General features: G+C 45.7%; 1 protein-coding gene across 1 annotated transcript; it reads right to left on the reverse strand.

Annotated features, from left to right (window-relative positions):
- Positions 1-22,546, reverse strand: IRS4 (insulin receptor substrate 4). The gene is made up of 2 exons (XM_068697110.1): positions 18,948-22,546; positions 1-2,364 (listed from the first exon to the last, which is right to left on the reverse strand). Exons 1-2 carry the CDS (start codon positions 22,300-22,302, stop codon positions 2,360-2,362), a joined length of 3,360 nt encoding a protein of 1,119 aa, XP_068553211.1. The 5' UTR covers positions 22,303-22,546; the 3' UTR covers positions 1-2,359.
- Between the last annotated feature and the right edge of the window lie 1,379 nt (positions 22,547-23,925).

A 23,925-nucleotide genomic window follows, 5' to 3' on the forward strand; every position in this document is an offset into this window, starting at 1 on the left:
TACATGAACACGTATTTACTGCAAGTAGCTCTATGGAAAGCCAAGTCAGATAAATATAAACACTATACAGAGCTTCAAGCCAGTCTCCCAAAACCGCAAACGCGATGTGTTTTACAAAGAAAACAACATAACAATATTTACAATGGAAGACAAAGCCAGATCAATCAGCTCAACTTTAAAACAGATCTGTGAAGCAGAAATAGCAAATATAATGAACAGTTTCAACCATATATGTTTTAGTTTGTACAGACAATAACTGTCCAATATCAAATTAAATTTACAGGACAAACATTGTTCCATCATTGGTATTTTTGTACTATACAGCAGCATAAACGGGTAGCTGGAAGGTAGTATATATAGTGATATGTTTTACATATTCTGAAAATGTTCTTCCAGCACAATACTGAATAAATTAGTTGCTGTAAACTAAGAGATTCAAAAAGATTGCATATTTATTATGCCGTACCTGTTAGTATTTGTACCACTCTACTTGAGGTTACCCATTTAATTATTTATTCAGCATTTATTAAATCAGTGCTGTATATTGTACAATGGCAGCCTCAGGGATCTAATATGAAATAAGTGTGTAAGATCATTATTTTCTTCAAAACAACCTTTTCCTTTCACGTTAAAGGTTTAGAACTACCTTCATCCAAATTTTGATTTCCTAAAAAAGATGTAAAGCTTTATAAAAAGCTGTCTACATATTGCATTATTAATTTACGAGACCAAACGAAAGCTATATGGTGAGACAGTATCATGGTCTAGAAAAGTGGTCATATTTTTAATTAATGTTTAGCAGCAACAAGGAACTGTACCAACTTGAACTTCTCTTCCAGAATCAAAAACAGGTCTGTGCTTTTAAATCCTCTAGCAACAGTTTTTCCTGTCACTAGACACTGTGTAAACTGATTGGTACCATGTGTCAAAAAGAAGTCTTCATGTTTTTAGTGACATGTACAATACTACTCAAAATAGATTTGGGTACACATCACCTAACAATCAAAACTGTACTAGTATTTTCAAGGTTGTATGTTAGAGGTGAGGCAGCCCAACAAATCAGTTGTACAATATACAATGTAGAGGATTACCAGCTGTGTGGTGCAGTACAGCATGAGGATTTGTGTACCACTTCTAAATCCTTTATCAATCGTCAGTGCCTTTTATTATACATTGCATGTACCAACAACTAGTGTCATGCTCTTTAAGTTTGTAGCAGTGTTAAAAAGCCTAAACTCATTTCAACCAAAAAAAAAAAATCAGTACAAGAGTAAAGCCCTGATTTTTCTGCAATTTATTTTAAAAATGTCAAATCATCATTGTTCGCACTTCTTTAACCAGGATAAGGACAACTGATGAGCCAGTATTTTACTTCTTCCCATTATGCCACGAAGAAAGAACAAAAATAGTCCCAAATTAAAATGGGACTTGGTTGAAAGTAAGATCAATTAGGGTGGTTTCTCTTTAAAAAGCTACAGCTGACAAATATAATGCAGAAGTCACAAATGCTGGATACGACTCTGCACTTCTCCATTTGAATGCATGAACAAAAACCACATTTTAAACAATTCATATTTATAAACAAGTATCTTGAGGGTAAGAACAAAAACAATCTACAAGACAACCAGCCCATTAATCCTACTTTGTACATACCAGAATTCTGAGCAAAAAAAAAAATATCATTTTAAGCTCTGACATAGACACTTGATTTAAAAATACTCTAGCCTATGATCAAGAAATACCTCTTGTACCATGAAAGCAAAACATTATTTAAAAAAAAAAAAAAAAAAAAAGGCAGAAGAGGTCTCTCCTTTTCAGACCAGTTCAGTCCCACGGGTTCTCCCCTCAAGCTCATGTGCACCTCTCCCTCCCTCCTTCCGCCCAGCCACCTGAAAAAAAATAGCCTGAACTGCCAAAATATTTCTAAACAACACATGTTTTAAGCTAATCACTTGTTAATGTACCAGAGAAGCAAAACCCATGTTAAACAGACAATCGGAAACCAGCTTTGACTTCTCAGAATATAAATAAAAACTAATTAATGGGAGAGGCAGGAGGAAGAAAGGGGCATACAGGAATCTCTTATTAGCATTCACGCTGCCTCCCAAATAGATATGACAGGAAAGACCAAATTCCATCACCAAAGCACAGCTATGAAAAATCTCAATTCAAATTAATTCAACTGTAGAGAGCTGATGTCTATGAAAAACTAATTAAAAGGATGTGTGTCCATGTCCGTGCTGGTGGAAATGAAAGTAGCCGGCTGGAGCTGAGCTTTGCTTCCAAAAGCACCACACAGTTTCTGGAGTTACCAGCAGAAGAGTCTTCTCTTCCAACAATGGTTTCCATGGCAATGCAATCAGTCTAGAAAGGGGAAAAAAAAAAGTCAGTGACATTTTAAGTGCGAGTTATATTGGAAAAAAATGTTTTCTAGCGAGGAGAATACATGGAGCTCATCCATTGCAGAAGTGACAGCTGCTGAATACAGAGCAGGCTTTTCTCGCCAGGGAGGAGGCACTACCAGATGATGCCACGCTCAGACACCCTGCACGGTGGGGAAGAAACTTGAAGGCTGAAGCAGGTGCCCAGGGAGCGCTGCTCAGCTCCGAGCTGGCACGTGGACGCCAGACTGGACCTCGTACTGTGGCCAGCGCCACACTGCTACCCCACGCGCTACAGGAAGGATCAAAGCTTGCAGTTTGCCATCACCGATTTCACTATCAATATTTCATTTAACGAAAGCTCGACACTCTCAGCACGCCAGGCTGCACGCATAGCAGAGGCTATTACTAAGCTCGCAACGCAGCATGAATGCAGAGCAGCTCTGTTCACCCAGATATAATTAAGGCTGCGGCAAGCACTCCCATTCACAACAGGTACAGAACTGCAATGTAAACATTCACTGCAACTCCAGCTCCAAACAAGGAGTGGCAAGTCACGACAGCTGCGTGCCCTGTCCTCAACTTTTCAGGAAAACACATAATTTAGTTATAATAAGGAACACCTCAGAGTACAGTTTTCCTTGCTAAAAGGCAGTCTGCCACACAAAAGCACATAGCAACGGTACAGAGACATCCTTACTGCTGTCAGCAAAACCCAGTGGCTTCAAACTGACTGGAAAAGGCAAAATACAAGGGCGCTCAGTAAGACGGGGAGGAAATCATCACCTTGTGTTACAGGAAGATACGGGTGGGTGACAAGGCAGAAATGCAAGCAGGAGGGAGGATGCCCTCGAAGCAGAACGCCCGCTCTGCAATTAAACGTGCATATGCCAAGGTGAGAGTGACTCAATGGGCTCCTGAGATGGAAAAAAAATGATGAAGGGGAGGGTAAACACTTTCTGAAGTGGTGTGAACACAACTTGAGGAACATACAGAAAGTCACATTTCAGCTCATTACAGACCTTCTCCACTCCCAACAGAGCAATTAGGAGCACTAATTTTCAGTCTGGAGTGGTACTATCTGCCAAATCACTGCATTACAGACTCCCAGTCCTGACAGACTGTCCTCTTCCATCATTTTTATTCATTTTACCCTTTGCTTATCTAAGCACAGCACTTCCTGCAGCTGTACATCCTCCTCCTGGACCACTTACGTACCCAGCACTGTCTTTTCCACTTTGCATTTATGCTCACGAAGCACATGGTCTGCAGCTACTGTGTCAACCAACATCTCTACTCTTCCGACTCCTGTACCAGTTTATGATTCCTCCCTCCTCAAAGTGCAGAGGCAGCATTTGCAAACCCTTCTGCTTCTGTCCTCTTGGGCAAGACTGAGAGCACCGTCCTGTGCTGGGCAGTGGTGTGGGTCACTTCGCTCATATCTTCCTACCTCGCCTTCAAGGTCTGGTGCACATGCCTGCAGGGATCTGTCTCCTGGCATTACAGGGGAGAAGGGAAAGGCAAGTTTGCTATCGGAGCAAAAACAACAGCTAGCATAAGAGAGTGAGTCTTCAGGAAGCATCCAGTAGAGAAGCATAGTGTAATTTCTCCTCCCCAAACCACACTCGGGGAGAGCTCCCTGCCAGTGGGAACTGCGCTACGGGAAGGCTTCACTGCTACCTGCCAGGAGGGCAGCTTGGCCTGCAGGAACAGGAGAGGGGGGTTCTGAGCTTAATCCAGGCTGTGCTTTCAGGGGGGTCACAAGGAAATCGGAGCTCAGTCTTGTTTTAAAGAAAGGTTAGCACTCAACCACCTCTGCCCCAGGAATACGCTGAGGAAAATGTGACCAACTAAAGAACAGCCAAGTGTTATGTAGCATAATGCAAACCTGTATGTTTACTTACATATCCAATCACATGAAGCATGCGCTTGTTAAACACACAAACTCCACCCTAAGTTAAAGAAGTTCTGATTTCAGTCCAGCTAAAAACACCGCCTCTTCAAAAGAAAGAAAAACACAGCAGAAAGCTCGGCTGGACTGCCCCTGCCCGGGTAGCTGTGGCACCCCCAGCCCAGGCAGCAGCTGCTGGGACTGGTCCCGCACGGTGCGAAAGGCCCCAGGGCTGCAAGTGCTGCAGAGGGCCGGGGGGGGTGGAGGGGGGGGGGAACCACAGCTTCAGGGGAGCCCCCTGCTGTGTCCCAGCACCACCCACCCCAAGGCTGGGGTTGCTGAGCTTCGTTTTTTCAAATACAGAGCAATTTCCAAAATAAAGCAACTTGTTTTTTTGGCTGTATTTTCCATGAATTATGAAAAAATACACCCTCAACCCAAAAATCTCCATTTCTATTATTTCAGACATCATAAGATCACTACAAAAAGCTATTGCTTGTTACACACAAAGTGTGATGCGGTTAGTGACGGCTTTGTTTTTACAAAAGCCAAGTGAAGCTATTATTTTTGAAATAGTTTTCCCCTTTAGAAAAATATTATTTTGTTGTAGGACCAAAGGATAAAAACACGCACCACAGCTCGCAATGAATCACACCTCAACAACCCGTGCAAGGGAACCATTACAACAGTTGAAGCTTCTGCATTAAACTTACCTTCAGTAAAAATTAATATCTCCCAACATTCCCCCCACCCCTTCCTTGCTTTGCACCTATGAGCTTACATGAAAGGAACTTCAAAAACCGTCTCTGCTTTTGTCAGTGCATTTTTCCTCCACGCCTAGCACACAAGGCACACCTGAAAGCTGTTTGACAAGTTATTCTAATCTCTCCACGCATATCCCCAAAACATTCTGAACAGCAAGGGACCGGTTGTTTGAACAGGACAATCCCATACGGCAGAACTCGCTACTTATACCTAAACTTTTTGGAAACTTCTATAAACTCATGCCAAATTACAGTTAAGATGCTTGTCAGGGTGGGGGGGAAGCTTAAGAGCAAGAAAACCTGCTTCGCTCCTAACTTTGATTCTTTGAACAAACCTGGCAAAAACCAGAAGGCAGCACAGTAACTAATTTGGAGGTAACTCATCACAGCCCCAAGTGACACAGATTAACTTATAGGAAACCAGAACAAAGTGTCCTCAGATAAGCTTCGCAACAGCTTCTGAATTCCCTGGATTACCTGGCTCAGGTGCAGCCTTACACCACCGTCAAGTGGCTTCAGAGCCTCCCCTTCCCTAAACTCTGTGCTGTGCATTAAACAAGGTCTCATTAATTTGTTCCCCTTCTCCCTGTGATTATAAACCACACTTTTCACGGTTCCTCTTCGTTTTTAAGCTAAAACAAAATTTGTGGCAACTGCAAACAAACAGAAGGGAGTCTCGCATAAACATTACCTACACGCTGACAATAGCTTTACAAAGCCTGGAGTGTTTCAGACTTGTGGCTGTGGCTTGGTACCACTTCTTGCAAGCTGGAATTTCAGTATTGCAGTTGGAGCAGAGCAGCTGGCTCATACCCTGACTCATCCCCTCTTTTGGAGGGGGGGATAAAAGCATCAAGCATTTATTTGTAGATAAAAAGTGCTATATGTATAGGTAGCAAAAGAACTCCTGAGACCTGACTACACCAATAAACCCACCCGAAATCCAAGGTGGGGCAGTGACTGAGGTCTTGCGAGGTTCCCCCCACCCAGCCCCTGCAGCACCTCTGGAGCCACTCCTCCCCTGTGCCACCGCAGGGCACCAACACATCCCTTGGCCTGGAGCCCGAGGCCAAGGGGCCAGTCCTGCAGAGCCAGGGGCTATTTCAGCAGTGGCAGCCACAAAGCCAATGTCCATTTCCAAACCAGGAAGCTGTACGAACTCCAGCTGATGCTGTTCCCCTCACGGCATCCTCCCAGGACGATCTGCAGCGATCCCCCCATGCTACCATCGCCAACAGGGCCACCAAGCGCTGGCTTCGTTGACATGAAGGTACCTGGAGCTGCGCGGAGCACCGCACGTGCACATACACAAGAGAAGTTAATCAAAGAGCAGTAAAATGGGTTTTGTGTTAATGAGAACAAGGCTGATGCCTGTTGTGCTGCTGATACCCAGAGCCACCTCTGTGGTTCCCCACTAAAAGATGCTCAGAAAAAGCCATGGGTTTATTTAGCAAGGCTACAGGAGCGCTCAGGCACTCCCCAGGGATTCTGCTCCTCCACACCTGGTTTTCTTCCACCTTTTGACTAGCCAGTCAAGGAAGGGAAACTAACAGAGGACATGAAGTGCTTGAGGAAAACAGCACAGCTTCTGCAAAGTCTGATATCTTATTTCAGTCTCCCTAATATACGACTCATCAGCCAACAATTTGCAATGTTCGTAGTACAAGCACAAGACTTTCTGATCAACAGTAAGGAACAGATTATTAGCATTTCGTTACAGATACCGTATGAATGTATTTGGCTCAACATTGAACAGTAAACGAAGCAACTCTTCTAAAAGGAAAGTAAATCCTAGATGTGAACTAGCTAGGAAGAGAGGAATAATGCTCACTGAGTAGCCCAGCCATCCCAAAACACATGCCACCAAATAAAACTCAGTGCCCAGCTCAGACATGCCAACTCTGAAGATAACTCACACTTGCAGAATGATCAGAGTAAACACATCCCTACTCCTGGGCTTTCATGAGCTTTTCCAGGAAAATCTGCTCAGTGTACCTTGAGGGGGAAAAAAAGATCTGATAACTGATCATGGCAACAAGTAAGGGGAAAAAAAATGAACTCAAAAAAAAAAACTCCTGCATTTTTAAATACAGTTTAGAAATATACATGTAGTATTTGAAGTAGTTTTCATAGCCCCATACACCACTCTTCCGTTTATTCAAACTTCAGCTTTATGAAGAGTTTCTATACAAAAGCTTCATCCTTTATTCAAAATTGACTCAGAATCTCGAGAATTAAAATTCAACTTCCTACGAACATTTAGTATGGAAAATGAATGCAGAAAGCATCCAAAAAATTTCACAGATCACCTCTCAAAATATATAAGTAGAGTTTAGATAACTAACCCAACATTCTCCTCGTTACACAAGTCTATTTAAATTCATCAATTTAAGATGGGATTGGATTATAAAACTACACACAGCTGTCATCTTCCCAGGGAGTAAATAATCAGAAGAAAAGGATCCAAAGGACAGAAAAGAAACTAAGAGGGCAAATATTTAAATTGGGATGGCAGCAGGCCGTTGCTCAGAAAACCATTTAGCTTTAAATTAAGGAAGGCACAGAGAAAGAGCTCTGCAAGTTTTCTATGAAAAAAATCTATAGTTTTAAAAAAATCAGGGGCAGAGGATTAGATCAGTCTTAATTATTTAGCCTGCAAACCCCGTGTGTTCCATTTGAAAATGTATCAGATGAGAGTATATCCAATTTACACTTCATTTCCTGCATCTGAATTATTAAGGTCGTACAAGTCAGGCCACTTTAAAACAAACCAAGAGGTTTTAAGAACAGAGCAGACATCTCCTATTTCTCTCAAAGAAATCCATGCTAGATAGTGTGTTTTTACAGGAAAGGCTTTTACTGACATAATTTTGCAACTGATTCCTGAAAGGATAAAAGCTTTGCTTACAGAAGATATTAATTTAAGATAATTAAATGCTTAAAATCTCCATGTCAAAAGACTAAGGCAATTTAATGCCTTCTGGAGAGCACCACTGAAGCTCTCCATTTCCTGAACTTCAGGTTGGGGGAAACCAGAGTTAGCTGGACTTGCACAGATCAAAAGCATCAGAACAGCCCCGGATCTGTTTGCACATGCGGCCACCCCATGCTGCTGTTGTTCAGTAGACCACCAAACCCCAGCATGTTGTTTGTGCCACCAGGACAGGGCAGAAGGACGGTGATGGATTGCATTTCCAGCCTTCCTCAGAGCATGCAGGCCTGGCAGGGGGAGGCAATTTGTTCAAACACATTCCTCACAAAACATGAGATTTTTTTTTTTTCCCAGATCTTACCAAATACACAGTTACTATCCTACACCATTTTCTGATTTGAGATTGATTTTAATGATATAGCTTTAGACCTTGCCAGAGGCGAAAGGTGTTATTTGTGGAAGGAATTTCTGCTTAATTTGCACGCTCGGACACCAACCCTACAAACACGCAGCAGAAAGCCCGACATTTACTGGAGCCGCTGCGTACGCAGTTACTCTCTGTAGGTAACCCAATCAAGGCCCCGACACAGAAAAACATCCTTATTTGGGAAGTATGTTAAACTACATGCTTACCATTAAGCACATGTTTCGCATACTTTCTTCATTCAACAACAAAGCTATCGTGTTCGACTTAAGCTAATGAATATATTTTGTACCTATGACTTGACTGACCTTTCCACAGGCAAAAAAAAAAAAAAGCAAAAGCTTGTTTTAAAAAACAAAAAGCAACTGTTACGTGATCCACTTTTCATTACATAAACTGTTTGAACTGATTGGTAACAACACATCCGAGTAAATTAGGTTTCTCTTCCTCCTTCAGATGTGCTTCTAAAATTTACAAGACAAAGTTACTCCTACAAATACTCCATGTACAATAATTCACTCAAAACACGGTTCCAGTATCCTTACCGCTCAGCAACTTCATGAGCTAAAAAAACCTCTCCCATGCTTTAAGAGCATTTTTATTTATTTCGCAGAAATGCCTTATCTTCTGCACCAGCGGCTTCTTTTTCTGTTTTAATAAACAGTAGTGGAGTTTCTAGGAAGGCATTATGCACACTCCCCAGCTTCATCTCCTTTACGAATCCTATTCCTAGAATTAGGAAACTTACATGCAGTTTTGGCAGGGCCTGAACACCAACTCAAATTGCTCTCGACAGCTTGATAAGTTGTTTTTTTCATTTTTCTGAAAGCTAAACTTCAGTTTCAACATAGCAAGACGATGCTAAGAATTAACTTCTCTCCACTTAAAGACACACAAGTTCACAAGTTCAGATTTTCATGTTACAGAAGAATGAAGAAGTCCTGCTTTCTCAAAAACACTGTAACAAGTGTGTCAAGATACTCTGACTGACCTCCTAAATTGCACAAAACGTAGCTAAATTTTAGCCCCAAGAACTCCTGTTTGTGCAGCTTATGGCAACACGACCTGCTACAGTTCACTCTGCTCTGGTGACAAAGGTTAGGAGTCTGTAAATGTCAACAGAGAGGAATACATTTCCTGCCCCTGCTCCTTCTGCAAGGCAGATGTTAAGAACTGTTGGGAAGCAAATAGGAAAAGCAAACAACCACATCAAATACGGGCACTGAGCAGCACGTGCAGTTCCAATTCCCTCATTCAGAAAGGAGCCGGAATAACTGCAAGAGTCAAGAGTAGTGCAGAAAAACTCATGAAAGGTGTGCAACAGCTTCCCTGTGAGGAACTGCCAAGTAAGAGCCTGCACAGAGGTCCTGGGATGTATCAGGAAATGAAAACATACAGATATACCGTACATCCCCGCTGCGTGAAGGAACTGCAGGAAGCCTCTGACAACACACAGGCTAAGGGTATGGCACAGGAGGATACGACATCCTAAGTGGCATGGAGAGAAAAGATAGGGTTCGTTATCTCTGCCAATACACAAACAAGGGGCTGTCAAACAAAGCTGGGTCCAAAATAGACACGAAGAGGTCTGTGTGCAGCATGCACTGCCTCCGACCAAAGGCTGCTGTGGCTACAAGGCGTTACACAGGATCAAAGAGGTTGGAAAAGTACTTGGATTAAAGATCCATAAAGGATTATAACACAGACAAACTGCATCAGGCTCAGGAAATCCCCAAGCTGAAGAAGAATCAGAGGCTGGGAGTATGCTTGTGGGGAGGTGTCTGTCAGCCGGCCCTGTTCTTCGGCTGCTGGGTGGCGTCTGCTTGCAGGCACAGGTCTTTGGTTTGAGCGAGCAAAACTATTCTGATGAACACACCTGAGAGATAAAGGACAGTGTCACTCGTGACTAAATAACCAGCTCCCCGCCTTCCAACTCACCTTTTGTGAGACTTTTCTATGGAACGCACCACATCTGCCAGTTCATCCTTAGCTCTTCCCAACCCCTTTAGTCACCAACACTTGAAAGCACTCAGCACTTTCTCTTCTTTTGCTTCTATTATCGTAAATGACCATCAGAGGCAGAAGCTTGCTACGTGGCCACACACCACGTAACGACACCATCCTCAGCCATGCGTTTAGCCCACGTGTGCCTGCACGGAAATCTTGCTACCAGCCACTACGTGCTGCCACACAGAGCAGTGGCACACGCTGCTTTCTGCCATGGTGAAATCATCACATCACTGAGTTCAACACCCCAAACCCTGTGGAGTAAGAAGGCTGTGCACTAAGTACACTTCTCACTCCCAGCACATGCACGACAGCCAAGGATAGGGCCTTCAGCTTCCAGGAGCAGCTCAGGGGCTCACCAAGGACAGAATTAAACCGTGCCTACACACAGACGAGTTTTAACCAAGTGAGCCTACTCCTGCTTAGCGTTTGCCACGTGGAACTTGCCAGCATTAGTGCTTCAGCCACTTACACCCGCAGCGGTGACATGTGAATCAGTCCTCACTGCTACCACTGCCAGACCCACCCGCAACCACCAGTGTCTGTTCAACCTGATCTACCAACACAAAATTCAAGTCACTTCCTCCTGCCACAGCTGTTGTGTTACGCTCTGGCTCCCACAGGCAGTTCTCAAGCAGCTGAAAGCGCCACAGTGGCGATCAGCTGACCCACACCTCCTCCTTGCAAGGGGCCCTGCAATGCAAATCCCAAAGGTGAATATATCCCTGCAAGCCATGCTACTGCCTCCCGATCCCAAATCCCCACTACAGCTCCTCCCCAACACCAGAAGATCACCTGGATCTCAGAGATGCCACCCAGAAAGCTTGTGAAAAAAGGCAACAAAGCAGCCCCAGCGCCCCATCCGCTTTTGGAGCAAAGTCTCGACATGGGATACAGGTCCACTTCGCATCCACACTACCTAGGGTGACCTCGTGCTCCACTACACCTTCCTGCATCCCTGCTGGCACCACGTCCGTCAGTCCCGCAGCTGCAGGAAACCCAACTGACAAGGAGAAAACAACAACACACATTCCACCTCTGAAAGGGAGAAGTAAACACCGGGACACGCTCCTGACTCGGAGATACATGTTGGCCCACATTCCTCTCCCCGAGATTAATATTCTGACATTTACCTCATCCTCTCCAAGTCACTTAAACCATTGCAACCACTGTATTTATAGCTCTCTACCTCCCATCGCTCCCTGCCAGGCGCGTACCCTCCCAAGCGCCTCTACCAGCTTCCTTTCTCACAACCGTTCGCAGGCAGCCTTTTATCTCTGCGAGGCTCGCTCTTATCTCCACTGCCAATGGCAGCAGCCTTGATCTCTATCTCACCTCCACCCCAGCACATTAAGTTTCATCCATCTCTTCAGTTTCATCTTCAGAACTGTAAGCTCTTGAGGACAGGGACTACCACGTGTGCACCCGTGGCACAGCACGCGGGCCTTCAGCCCTGCCTCCCCGTTCAGGTTCTGCAACAAGCAGGAGCAGGGGGCACATCTGGAGCTACAAGCTTCCACCAGCAGATCCCCTGTCCTACTCGAGCCCCAACTACCTCAATAGCAAACCTATTCAGTTTTTAAACGCATTTCTGACTGCTACCCTGTTCACCACAATCTGCAACTTAAAAACATCTGTTTTTAAAAACAAACAAAAAATGCCACCACCACCCAGAAAAACACCACAGAGTGAAATAAGGGTGGCAAATACCTCCTCAAGTCTCTCACACAAAAACAAATATTCTGGGAGCCCAAACTCAGCAGTGAATACTGCTGTTGAAAACCCAAAAAGCTTGCAATTTTTTTCTAACCGACTTAAAACACAAAGAAATCCATAAGCATGGAGCAAAGTTTCTTTCTGGCCCCTAACCCTTATTTGTTTGGGCTACTGATAAACAAGCTGCAGACGAGCTGCAGTACTTCCAGCCAGTTCCTGCATCAGTGCTGATGGGTGTTTTACCAGCATCTAGCTTGTGCTAATGAATGCCCTCAGCACACCCATCCCCATACCCTCTGGTTACTCACACAGGTGCCCAGGCCTAAGGAGAAGCCTTTCTCTACTCTTTCCTGCTTTACTGGGGCCACATTAGCTCAATCAACAATGAGGTGCCACAGAAATCCTACTACTTGTCAATGGCTGAAATAGGGTTCTCACACGGCTCACTGTGGTAGTTCTTCTTGCTCTAGCATACGGCAGGTGCTCATTTATTTAACGAAGCGTAACATCATTAAGAGCTCTACAAACTCCGGGTATCCCAAGGTATCTGTTTAAAGAAACATCAGTTCCCAAAAGCATTTCAGGCTCAGGCTATCCGGTGTCCAAGAAAGTTATACTGCACATTCAGCTGTTGAGCAAGAGCTATAAACAATAAAGCATGTTGGCTCAGCACGAGCACGGGAACAGAACCGCAGTACTCCCTGTGAAAGGAGGATATCATTCATTAGTGTCTCAATAAATTCAGAAGCAAAGTTTACCAGTTTGGTATTTATAAGTTCATGAGATACACATGCACACGATACAGTGAACACAAGCAGCATTCACCTTTCAGCAGTAATTAAAAAGTTCTGAATGTTCCTGAGTCACATCAAATTGTATCATCACCTTGGAATTATAGCTAAATCTTAACCATATTAATTTCAGTATAAAGCATCTCTTTCAAAAGCCCTTTCTTCTCAGAAGATTAAGATTAGCCCTCACACTTAACTCACAACTGCCTGGTGCACAGCACACGCGTACTCATGCACAAGCAAGCTGGATTGTTAGCAGCCAACTATATAGCAGAATTACTAGGAAAACCAACTTTGGAATTAATCAACTTTTGTCCCTCAAGATACAGTTCAGGATTTAACCGGGGCAGAAAACTCTTCCCAGCACTCTATTACACTGCTGCTCCCGGGGTAATTGATGTTCCACCCAAAGCAAAATCTCCACAAATCCAAACACTTGTATGTTCAAGATCTTTCAGATAAGATATTCCTATGATGTCGAGCAACACCTCTGCGATGCCTTTGATGAGTCAGGCTAATTTACTTTTGTCTTCCCCATGTCCTCAAGAATGTCACAAATCCCCACTGATCAAGGTTCTCAGCTAACCTGTAACCACCTTGAAGCTCAGTGACCTTTACAGAGATGCAGGGCATGATTAAAGCTAGAACATACTTTTTCCTTTTCCCCTATTAATTGCTTCTACCTGTAAGGCTCTGCTTTAGCCAGTAAGACAACAGTGTACCATCATCATTGGATTGTTGCTAACGTGCAAAAGCTAAATGCCAAAAAAAGCCAAAGAGCAACTTGCACGGTAGACAACAGGACTCACCTCCAACCAGGTTATTACTGACCATCTGAGGATGACTCGTAAGCTAGGACTACGTTTTTAGGTCAAAACAGCAATAATAATACATCCCCAGGCTCCAGAAAGCTTTCCTCTCTCACCTCCTGCCTTTCAGTTTTATTGCTCCGCTTTCCTTTGGATTGAAGAATGGCACACATGATCACAATAGTATTCAAAATTGTAGGATTTGGATCAGAAAAAAATAACAGATTTCTTAGCACAACACACTGGGCAGCATTCAGCAGGTGCTTGGGAGCACCCCATGCCCACAAACAGCGCACAAGCACACACCAAGTCACAGCACAGCACGACGACCTCTCAGCACCATCCAAAACCTCAAGGCACAACCCCCCCCCTTCCCAGCAATCAAAATGAAGAAAACTTATTCAATACCCTTTCACAAAAAAGGGCATACGCAGAGCCTAAACCCCACCAAGCTGTACTCACAGCTAGCAATGGGCCCTGGGACATCACAGGAGGGACAGCATGAAGTTGTGGAGGCAAAACTGAAAAGGCAATGACACATTCAAGATTTCACTGCAAGACTGAAGGAGAAAAAAATAAAAAAGCCATTTGAACCAGTACTGGTTTCTCCTGGAAATCCCAGTGTCCTGCAGCAGTGCTTTAACCTACGAGACACCTACACACAGAATTTTTTTTATTTTCTTTTTTTTGAAAGTCTAAAAAGCCACGTGACCATTAGCTGCAACTCTGGATGTAAAATCTGGAGAGCTGATTTTCCAAAAGCATTTCAACACTCACTACCAGTACTCTCTCTCAGCAGCAGGGGAACATTCTCAACTCAGATTTTCTCACCCAAGCACCAGTAAAACCTAGCTGATTCTTGGTCAAATATGTCATAATTAACTCACTCCCACACCACAAGACAAAAATCTGTTCTGCCTTCAGTAGCTCGTATCCTACTTGAAAAAGTTACCCTGGGTATTTTTAAGCATAGCAGTAAGTCACTCAAGACTGTTAAAGTGGCATCTGTTACAGCAAGATTTTTTTTTCCTTTCAAGAATTATTATCCCTCCATCGCTTACAAGATTCAGGCTACATGGCTGTGTTCAGATGTATTTCAGAAGAGTTCTTCAAGTTATTTTTAAATGGGTCCCTGCCCTAAGTATTCCTCCGATACAAATGAGCCTCAGTTTGAAGCAAACTTCCAAAAACCACTGGTCTGAAATCCAAAAGGGGCAGTTATTTGTCTGGTATCCTGTAAACTGTAATTTACTATATTAGTAAGAGCTAAAACCTCCAGCTGCTGGGTTTCTCAAAGTGCATATTGTTTACCATGTTCAAGATTTTGCATTTGAAACACACCAGCTCCCATAAAGGATCTGGACAACTTAGACCCAAAGTTTTGCTCTACAGCTGTACTTGTTTTCCTGCCTCCCAGCTCCCCAGAGAACACACAACTTCTCACACAAGTCTAACACAGGAGTAGATTAAAAAGGATTAAAAAGGTGAGGAACATTTAAATTATAATCCTACACTTTAGCAAACTTCTGAAATAGCATCTTAACATGCCACTAGAAAATCAGGTAGAGATAAGATTAAAGAGTGGGTGTAAAATAGGCAGGTAGATACGAAGCTGAACGTCACATTTACCCTGAACAGTCTGCTTTGTTTTTTGTAGTTCAGGATATCTTTGTAGGTTGAGTATTTCTAATTATGTCTGTAGAAACTTTTATTATACATGACCCATTATGCAGTTTATTACCACCCCGTTCTCATTATCATCCGCAGTTTCTACGAGGTCCAATAACAAGGTGTACATTAGCTAAGCCCTGTTTGAAGTAGCTTTTGTGTTCCGTACTCCTAGCACAAAATTTCATGACTCAGATTCATGTAATCAAAACTGCAAACCGCTTGCTTCAATATTGTGTAACAATTTCATGATGAAACTGTTTTGCTAATGACCTCCTTAAACTTCAGGCATTAAGGATCACAACCTTATTTTCCTTTTAGCATCTTTTTCATCATAAAACCTGACCTCAATTTTGCTTAAACCCTAAATAAAAGTTAACAGCAAGCCAGATGTATTTACTTATCATGTTAAATCAGTGCTCTCCTTCTCCTCCATCCATTTCATGAATGAAGAAGGGAAAAAAAAAAGTTAGATTCACATCAGTGAACCTGAACCAGAAGTAGTTTGGGAATTACAATGAGGGGCAATGATGCATTGGAAATCTCTCTCCATTTCACTCTCAGCAGTTAGGAGAATGCAGTTGAGTCACTGCACACAATATCCCATTTAGGCAAACAAAAACAAAGCGGAACAGTGAATAATCAGATGTTGGGAAGTGTTCTCCTTTGAGTGCAAGTACAGTTTAGGGAGAAGAGATTAAAGTTCTTTACCCAATAGAATTTAAAAGATACAAGATAGCTCCTTCCTGGGAAGTAAAGGGTAAATGCATCTGCTAAATATTTTCCTTAACAATGTATTTGACCACACGGATGATTTTCCAGGCTAAGACTAAAAGAGCTGGGATGTAGGAATAAAGACAGCACTTCTGCTAAAAGTCTGCAAAAGTATTAAAAATATTAATTACACATAGGGACACACTGCACCTCCTCAGGACATAAGAGGTTTAGGAATGGAGATTTATTTCCACTATTCAAGACGGAATTTGAAAGTTGTTTTTTTTTCTTTTTTTTTTTTCTGGATTACACATTCTCTTAAGTATTGAATAAAAGCTTCACTGCATTAAAAACTGATAAACTGTTTAAGGAGTACACTTCTACAGTTATGCTTGCTATAGCTCAAAAACCCGATTTAATGTGAGAATGAGAACTAGCATTTTTATAATCAGTAACTTTAAGTCATTGTTAAAGAAACAGATACACACCACCAATTTGCACCACTGTATTTATGTTTGGCAAGCTGCTTTTAGCCTGGACTACTCCGAAATCTGTCCGCCCCTCTGAGAGGCACCTAGAAATGCAGTGTCCACACCCTGCCTGCCCTCCTACTATGCACCATGAATACTGGATGCTGTCTTTGTCAAAAACTGATAGACCTTGTTTTGAAGCACTCTTGTTTTGCTTTTTTATTTTTAGGACTAGAGGGAAGCCACCAATCTAAGCTCTTACTATTCTCATGCTTTATTTCCTGCCAGTGTCCATGTTTTTATACGCAGCTTCTCTCACTTCATTCTAATGCATGCCATTTCCAGAAAACAGACTGACAGCAAAACACACCAGCAGCAAGTCTCCTTCCACTCCGGACCTTGTAATAGACAAGGAAAAAGCCCCAAGCACAGGCCTGTGGATATTTTGCTGTAGCTGCAGTAAACAAATCATTTAACTTAAGTACAATTCCTGAACAGTCTCTGGAAAAATATTTTTAAACACAGTATTTACAATACAGCCAAAATGAAATCACCTGTTTGGTGCTCCCCCGCTTTTAAAAAATTTTACAAGTTTAACAGTCAAATGAGGGGAACAAGGTCCAGTAGGAATTCTGCTGTCTTTGGGGGTGCTTCTTCTAAAAAAAGAAATCCACCATGGCAATCAGTGTGCCTTTGACTTAGCGGACAAATCTTTGAAGTGCTGAAAGACTAACTTTGGAAGAAAGCACTCCTTGGACTGGCAACTTTCAACGTCTTCTAAATTTGATTCCAACCAACAAAACAAAGCAGGGAAAAAAAACCACTGAGGCAAACCACACATTTCTGAGCAGCCCCAAGCACTGCTGCCAGACTTTGAATGGCATGCTAGCTGAGTCAGGCTTACACCTTCCCCTATTAAAGGCTACACAATTTTAAGCTCCTACACTACCTTCTGCCTTTAGACAGTTTTAAAGTGAAACTAGGAAAAAAAAAAAAGCTATCATTTCAGTGGTTAGAACTGTAATTAAAAATACAGAAGGCAGGAACAGCCTGCCCCTTTACTACTTTCTCTATTGACAGAGAAGTAGACAAATATCAATGTCCAACAACGATTAAATATTTCCTCTTAGTAGTCATCAATTATTGACTACACACACATTTGCAAAGAGGAAAACATTTCCAACACACAGTTTTCTGTCTGGGTAGGTGAATTACTCTAAGGAGCCGAGTGGGCCACTAATACCAAAACATGGATTATGCTTCCAAAGAAAATGTTACAGTGCAATGAAGCACTTGCATAAACACTGCTGGTTAGGCAGGGGACATACACAATACCTCCAACAGGTAATTATTTTTTGCTCTCATTATGAGAGCAAAAAGCTTAAGCCATGAATAGGAGTGTCCCTATTCCTCCTGCCCATCCCCAACAGCCTAACTTTTTAGGCATACCTCTAACTACTTTACCTTACGCTTGGTCAAGCTCTACTGCCAACCTGAAAGCTAGCAGCCTGCTCTCCAAAGCTTCAGACATAAAATACACCCCTCTGAGCCTGCTCTTCCTCTACCACAGGCGCACCTCACAAGGCAGATCACTGCACAGCAGGAGCATTACAGCTCGGCTAAGCCCCCAGACACTGCAAGAAGGCAGCGGACTCGAGGGTACAGGCTGCAGAAGCCCCTCACCACCCTCCCAGCCAGCAGCAGATGGCTTCTCCTGAGGATACAAGGATATTTAGGGGACCAGAACTCAAAAGCAGCATAGCAAACCTTCGAGGGAAAAAGAAAAGTGAGTTGTTTACCTAAGATTCAATTAAATAAATGCGGGCAGATTTACACATAGAAAGCCCTGAAGTACACATTTCACCCACATTTATTGACATGAACAGATCTAAGCCCCAACTTCAGATTTCTGAACCCAGTTTAGCAGTTCTCAGCTTCCTATCCACAACACCAATTACAAAGTATCAATCTCAAACCAGGTGAGGAGTCATTTAGTTTTAAGAAGGGAAGAAGAGGAAAAGGAGGTGGAGGGGAAAAGAAAAAAAAAAACATCATAACCTCAGGACAAGAAGTCACAATACAAAATACAATCAGTGTTTATACTAGCAAAATTCTTTCATAAAAAGCCTGGGCAGATGACAGTTTGATAACACCTCCCAGGAGAGTTCCATCACTCTGTATACCCCTTAGGCCAAGGACCACATCCTTTTTTGTGTGTTCATTCAATGTTTAGGTGACTGCACTACTACCAGTTGTACTAGATACAGAAGATTATAGAAGCATGGACCCTATTTTGAAGGCCACATTTCAGTACTAAGTAAACAATCTAATTCCTATAGTTAAGCAAGCATGAAAGGAAAGTGCTTTTAAAGTTACAAACCTTTTCGTGCAGCGTTACACTTCAGACCATCGGACCTGGTGAAATCTATGCTTACGTAAGCTCCACTGTCCAAACTCGAAGTACCATTTTGGAGATGGCAAGTTGGCGTTGCAGTACTTGCCTCACAGCTTATAGGATCATCGCGTAAATTCAGAGCAATGTAGTTTAAGCCATTCTGAAATCCAGTTGAGGTATCCCTGGACATTTTGCTTTCCTGACCATCAGAAATGTTTTCATCTGGTTTCAACCAAACATTGTCAAATGAGGCAGAGCTATGTCTTTTGCTACTATCAGTAAAGAAAGAGGAGGAAGTCGTCACAGTCCCAGCAGAAGAGAATGTTTCAGAACTGTGTCTCCTCCTGCCTTGGGGATCGGCTCGGATCACCTTCGGTCCCACGGGAGGATCGGAGCTAGGAACAGAGAAGCTACTGCTACCAGCGTATCGATCGACAATGCACAGTCTGTTAACTATGGAAGAAGGACTATCAATCTTTACTCCGTCGTCAGATTCGGAGGCAAACGGCCGCGGTGGCGTCGCTGCCATGTTGAACGTCATCTCCGTGTAATCGTCAGTCCTGTTACTTGCAGCGCTAACACAGGCGGTACCAAAGGAGAGCCTAGCATAGTCAGGATTTGGTTGGTTTCTAGGAATACTGGAGCTTGCATAAATTGAAATATCCGTTAAAGAGTTGGAAAGTTCTTTCGCTACTTTTGGCGACTGTACATCCAAGTCAACGCTCATATAATCAGAGAGCGGGGACTGTCTGTGGTCACTACTCGAGCCCAGAGATGATGGCGATCCCTCTGCAGATAAGGAATACGGTGTGTTACTTGCCTTTTCATTAAAATCGATATTTATGTATTCACCAGGACTTGCTGGCTCAGGTGGAACTGTACGATCATACATTCTCGGGATAGTATTGCTTCCCCTCGTACCGAGCGGGAGCCTCGTTGGCCTCGTAGCCCTGTTCTGCACAAGTCCTCCTTCTTCACCTTTTACCACTGGCGACTTCGAGATGCCATTAGACAGGGATTCGCTGTTGATGCTTTTTACGTTTTCTGGTCCACCATACAGGAGTTTTCCAGGTGAAGACATTGGAACATATTCGCTGTGGTCACCATTTTGTCCTGATAACGCCTTAAAGCTTCGGGGCAAAGAAAAATACGAACTGAAACCTTTGGAAACAGAATTGTTATGAATGTAATTTGAATCACCAGGGTGCTTTGGAGCGGAATTACCGGGAGACATATCCATATACTCATTGTTTACAATCTTCTCATTACTTCCTTTAGAAACAAATCCAGTTAAAGGACTTCGTACGGGTGAAGAGCTCGCCTTTGGAAACATCATCATATATCCTCTGGAGTCAACCTGAGATGGTGACCACGAATTGTTTATCTGTTTTGGAACAGACATACTTTTAGGAGTCATTGGCAGATAATCACTGCTACTTGACAGAGAAGATGCAACTCCTGGCATCATTGGCATGTACCCATCGTCCCTAGCTTTACTCCTGCTTTGGTTGCATACAGAGTCAAGATTACTGTCATTGTATTCCAATTCATGGTTACCTTTCAGTTTTGGTGTTTCAGAGTACAGCAGTCGCCCATGATTTCCCCCAGAGTCTTCATCTAATGAAGCCGTCGTTTGTGTCATTTTCTGCTGCACTGCTACCGAGGTTGGTTTAGTCAGAGAGTAAGTTCTTTTCCTGAAACACTTTTCAGCCTCCATATAATCATCTCTCAAGCTATCGTCTGCTTGCTGCTTACTCATGGACATGTACTCACTCAGACAATTCTCCTCTCTGATAGGTGGCGTGTTTCCCAGGGAATCTGGTGTATTACTCCTGACCCGAAAGTACCTGAAATCTCCAGGGCTGGAGCCGTACTCATCAGAAGAGATGAATCCCCCATCGCTCGGGGAACCGCAGACAGAGGAGCTAGAAGGCCTGGTCAACATATCTGAAGCAGAGCCATGGCCGCTACTGGAAGAAACACTGATGGGACTGGTAGTGGAGGGAAAGTGAGACACGGGCAGCGACGCAGAGCGGGTGTGATATGACGAACTGAACGCGGCTCTAACGTACCTTCCGCTCCCTTCTTGCCGGCCCAAGTTCATCCTTGCGGTATTCAGGTGGATGAGGCTCCCCGTCACTGACCTGAAAGGCCTGGCCATGGTGCCTTCTCCTTCGCTGGATGTTCTGAAGCGATAGGAGTTGCTGCTTTTGGTGGTCGGAGGCGTCCCTCCAACAACGCTCTCAGTTCTAGACCTTCTCTGCAAGCCCGTCTGGCTGGGGGGCAGGTTGCCCAGGTGCCTCCTAGTGGTGATGAAGGAGATGGGGTTGGTGCCGCCACCGCCACCAGAAGACTGGCTTTTGCTTCGGGGCCGGAACTCCGCAAAGGCCTTTAACGCTTTCATGGTCTCCAAAAAAGTCTCGTGCATGTTCTGGGCAACCACCGAATCGTCCACTTGCATCCAGAGCTCTCCAGGCCCGATGGAAGCGGACCTGCCCACTTCGATGAAAAAGAAGTTCTCCGAGTGCCCACAGCGGCGGATGTTCATCAGCTGCAGGTGGACGGAGGGCACCTCTGAGTTCAGCTTGACGAGGTGGATGGCCTTGCTGGAGAGGCACAGCCTGTACACCCCGGTCAGGTTTTTCGTTTGGCCCAGTCCTTTGGGTTTCACGTTGACCTGCCACACCTCCTTGAAGACGGTGCCGGGCCTCAGGGCCGCCCCGTAGTGCTCATCGTCCTCGTCCAGCTGCTGCTCCGCCTGCTCCTCCTGCTCCAGGAAGCCCCTCTTGCTCTGGCTCATCAGCTCGCTGATCGCCTGGTACCAGGCCTCCTGCTCGGCCTCGTTCTCCGCCAGCATGGCGAAATACTCGTCCTTGGTGTACAGGGCGATGATGTGCTTGTGCTTGGCGTCCGCCCGCCGGCTGACGGTGAAGCACTGGTAGAGGGGGATGACCCTCTTGGGCGGGGGGCAGCACAGCCCCGCCGCGCCGCCGCCGGCCCGCAGGCTGCTCTTGAACTTCTTCTCGCTGTCGTAGTACTCCAGGCGCGCCGGGGCCAGGCGGCTCTCGGCCCGCAGCACGAAGTACCGCTTGTGGCCGTGCTTCTGCTTGCGCAGGTAGCCGCACTTCCTCACGTCCTCCCCGCCGCGGGCCGCGCTCCCGGGGGGCTGCCCGCCCCTAGCGCCGCCGCCGCCGCCGCCGGCCTCGGGGGGCCCGCAGAGCGAGGCGCTGGGCGAGCGGCGGAGCAGCAGCAGCAGGTGGTGGGGCTGCGGCGAGGGGCAGCGCCCGGCCTCGCCCGACTCCCCCTCGGCCCCGGCGGCGCCGTTCACGCCGCTCGCCATTTTAGCTGCCGGCCGGGCGGCGGCGAGCCGGCCTCACCGGGAGAGGAGCCCCCCCGGCGGCGGGCGGCGCATAGAGGGGAGGGGACGCGAGGGGAGGCGGCCGCCCGTGGGGCCGTTGGCGGAGCCGCTGGGGCCGTTGGAGCCGTTGAGCGCCGCGGGTCCGGCCCCGTCCCCCCGCCGCGCCCGGCTACTCGCGCTCCCCCGGGCAGCCGCGGCGGCGGCACGGCGAAAACATCACGTGACCCCACCCCGCCGCCAGAGGGAGGGGGGAGCGCCCCCGCGCGGAGCGGCGCGGCCGGCGGCCAATAGGGAGCGGAGGTCTGAGGCCGGCGGGCCAATCGGAGGGAAGGGGAGGGATCTGAGGAGGGGCGGAGGAGGCCGGAGGCCCGCGGGGGTGGGTCTTGGGCTGGAGGAGCCGGCGCTGATTGGGTGGCGGGGTGCTGAGTGGCGGGGCGGTAGCCAATCCGCGCCTCACACACACAGCGCCGGGAGGGCGGGGGCGAGGCGCTGCGTGGAGTCGGCGGCGCGAGTAACACGCAAGGCGGCGCGAGGGGCGGGGAGCTCGGACATGATTGGCAGCCCCTCCGCCCAATCAGCGCCGCGCGGCGAGAGCGAGCGGCTGACGTCGCCGTCCCCCCTCCCCCGGCCCCTTTTTAAAACCCTCCCGCCCCCTCCCGGCGGCTGGCGATGATTGGCCGGAGGGCGCGGAGTGGGCGGGGCGAGCGGGCGGGAGGGGGCTCCGGGGACGTAAACAAGGCAGCAGCGCGCGGGCGGCCGTTGGGGCGCGCAGCAGCCGTTGGCCTTTTGCGCACGGCCCCGCTCCCCTCAGGCGCTCGGCGGGCCCAGGGACCCCCCCCCTCAGCCACCCTCCGGTCCCGGGGTGCGCTGTGCTGCGGGCCGTTGTGTGAGGAGCAGAACCCTCTCATTTTGCGGTTTAATAAAAGTCCCCGCAGCAAAGCTGGGTCTAACTGGAGTCAGGGTGCTGTGTGTGTCAGTAATGTACGTGTAAAAATGCTGTTTCTTTCCGCAGTCCAACTGCAGAGGTGGTTTCCCTAGCCAGGACCACTGGCCGTACGTCTCTGCCAGCTCTCCCTGTCAGTCACTCGCCGCGATGTGCTCCATGAGCTTTCAAGACTGTTCTTTGTCTGCTTCACCTATGATTCATTACCGAGATGACAACTCGAACCAATTCTTGACACCAACTTCCACCACCCACTTGTTAAATTTTTGGATAAGTAGCTCAGTGTTTTCTTTCATTCTGCCTCTTAGATGTGGGAGAAGATATTTTTTGGAGTCTCCAGCAGCTCGGTTTGGGAACTGGCATGCCAAATCTTGTACTTGCTGTATTGATAGCTAATGTCTCATCATTTCTTTGTACTTCTCTGTGGGTTCACTGTCTGCTTATCGTGTTTAAACAGCAATCGCTTTTGTGGTGTATTCTTACAGCACCTAACACAATGTGTTCTTGTCCGTGATTACAGCTCCTAAGTGTTATGGCAATACAGTGAATGAGTTGTAGTTCCAAAAATGTAATTATTTACAAAGCAAGTATTATAGACACTAACAAAAGGAGATTTTTTTTTTAATCAAACAGGTTAGCATGAAAAAATACATCTCAACACG

This window comes from Anas acuta, chromosome 13 (genome assembly GCF_963932015.1).
Source record: "Anas acuta chromosome 13, bAnaAcu1.1, whole genome shotgun sequence".
Taxonomy (NCBI): Eukaryota; Metazoa; Chordata; class Aves; order Anseriformes; family Anatidae; genus Anas; species Anas acuta.